This window comes from Austrofundulus limnaeus, unplaced genomic scaffold, assembly GCF_001266775.1.
Source record: "Austrofundulus limnaeus strain Quisiro unplaced genomic scaffold, Austrofundulus_limnaeus-1.0 Scaffold16, whole genome shotgun sequence".
In the NCBI taxonomy this organism is placed as follows: domain Eukaryota; kingdom Metazoa; phylum Chordata; class Actinopteri; order Cyprinodontiformes; family Rivulidae; genus Austrofundulus; species Austrofundulus limnaeus.
This window is the reverse complement of record NW_013952418.1, coordinates 3973854-3976336: the sequence shown is the minus strand read 5'-3', so window position 1 is coordinate 3976336 and position 2483 is coordinate 3973854. Positions and strand designations below refer to the sequence as shown.

General features: G+C 36.6%; 1 protein-coding gene across 1 annotated transcript in view; it reads right to left on the bottom strand.

The window, feature by feature from the left end:
- The window catches only part of acsf3 (acyl-CoA synthetase family member 3), a gene marked incomplete in the record, with an annotated part of 47031 nt that overhangs the window by 31225 nt on the left and 13323 nt on the right, over positions 1-2483 (bottom strand). Inside the window, 1 exon segment of the mRNA XM_014002981.1 lies at positions 1109-1254. Coding sequence (XP_013858435.1) covers positions 1109-1254 — 146 coding nt within the window.

Genomic DNA, 2483 nt, shown 5'->3' with positions numbered 1-2483 from the left:
TTAAAAAGTAACATTTATTCAGTTTTTATAAGAATTAATGGTAAAGAGTTCTACTCTGTTATTGCTCTATTAAGCAAAATTGCATTTAAGAAAATTTGTTTTTGCCCGAGGTATTTGAAAACATCCTTCAAATTATATGTCTAGTAGCATATCCATGCAAATTTAAATTTTTATTCCGCTGGACAAACAAAAAGTTTGGACGCTGGAATTTTAAAAAACTTCTATCACCACCACAAAAAGTTTCAGACTCAGGATTTTTCGTTTATTTTAGCCTTGAATTTGCCTTTACTTCCAAATATTTCATTTCTTTCAAATGTTAATGTATACCATTTCTGTTTATATAGCAAAAAAAAATCAATACCTAAAATTTTCCACAGGGACTGTAATGCATTCTTTATATGCTTCTTATTATTGGGAAACTGTTATCAAATCATTCAAAGCGATATCAAACCAAAATTGAATTGAAATATGACTCAGTGAGTTGTACTTGAATTAATTTGTGATGTTGTTAACAATACTCAGCCCTGTCTACAATCATGAGAAATTAACATCCAGAAATAATGAAAATGCTGTCTAAAAGAGACACAAATATTGTGAAAAACGTAAATAAAAAATTAACCCACTAACGTGCTTAGTTCCCTGTTTAGAATCGGCACTAACAAGGCTGGTCTAAGTCAGTCGCATTTTTGTAAACTTTACTCTTGTTGGGCCTATTTACGAAGCAAACAGAATATGCAACAAAAACAAAACAATGATTAGTGACTTGACAGAGCTCAGACTGTAGATTTTAACCTGTAAAAGTCCACAGCAGTGAAACACAGCCCACCGACACAGCTTTTCTATGAACCTAATGTTTAATTAGGTGAATATAATGCAACATAATGCTGCTCAGACTGTTGCTCTGTAACTGACAACACATTACAGCTTACAGTTGACCATGGTGGGTTCAACAAGCTCTAAAACAATCAGATCTTACTGGACCCCCACCCCAGTAGGAGGTCCTACATGAGGGTCACATTAGATTATTTGGARCAGATCACACCCAAAATGTTTTCAGCGCATTTCAGGGCATTCCCACCTGTATTTAGAATGATCTGAACTTATCTACCTGGGATCCGTGGGCCCGTCAGAGGGTTGGACAGCGCCATGCCAATCTCAGTCATGCCGTAGCGTTCCAGCAGTGTGTGTCCTGTAATCTCCTTCCACCGCTGCAGAGTGGGAAGAGGAAGAGCAGCTGAACCTGAAACCATCAACCTGAAAAAGATGGAGGCAGAAATGCTCATTCTGAAGTTAGGTTATGCCAATAAAACTTGCTCCTTTAATAAAAAAAAAAATTCAAGAATTAAACATGTTGGTGTTGCGAGAGGAATGAAGTTTCTGTGTATCCTCCCAAACACCTACACTGCCACGTCCTATTGTTATGATGTAGGCACTTTGTGAAAATCAATAAGCAGGACGCTGTGTTTCTGGCAAAACTATTGATTTTTATGGGATGAAAAAACCCCAGAAACAAAACAAACAGAAACAAATATATAATGCATTATGTCATAGACAAAATATTGACTACAAAAAACCCAATAAGATAAAACTGGAGAAACCAACCAATCATAACAAAACTGACTAAAACTGCAAAAAGACTAAGAGACAAATGTGCTGAATTTATTATAAGCAAARGGTGATGAAATAAAGAAATGAATCTAACGCAATGTTGGAAACATTGGGCCATTGATCCTGGTGTGGAGGCAGACTGAGGTGTGCTGCTGGTGCACACTGGTGATCTAAAACAAACAGCAAGCTGGATCATTGTTACCCAATGTAATCCCACAGTGCYCAGCTGAATCTGCAGCTACATACTGTATATCATTAAAATAACTCCAGGCCTGGTTACTTTGACCTCTGTATGAAGTACTTATCAAACCCTTTCAGTCAGTAAATAAGCACAAATACAAGCACACACATCTGTATGAGCAAAAATGATGCTCACAATGCAAGCTTATAAAAAATGTTTTTTATAATGAAAAGTACATGAAATAAAAYCATTCAATTCATCCTGAGGAATGTCGGTTTGAAGAAAACTTGGATAAAACTAATGTTAAATGTATTTATTGTTCAATACAAGGATTAATTTGTATTCAAGGAGCTCTGGGCAATAAATAAATAAACTAGATACCGCATGGCAGTAATATAATTACCCCCGCATGCACAGATGCACCAAAACTCAGAAGTTTTTATTCCTAATAAATGACAAAATACTAGTAGGTGCATCCCAAAATTGTAGTGGCTTGGGTGGGGGTCATTTATTTTTGTGTGTGTGTCTGTGTGGGGGGGGATTGCATTGGTTGACCTGATGGATAGCCCCTCATCAGAGCTAAACAACAAAACAAAAATCTGAAGCTCCAATGTTTAACAGTTTTTGAGCTATAACTATTTTTGTATGTCCAGACACTCCTTTTTCAGATAAATTGGGGGTCCGGGGGTGGGGG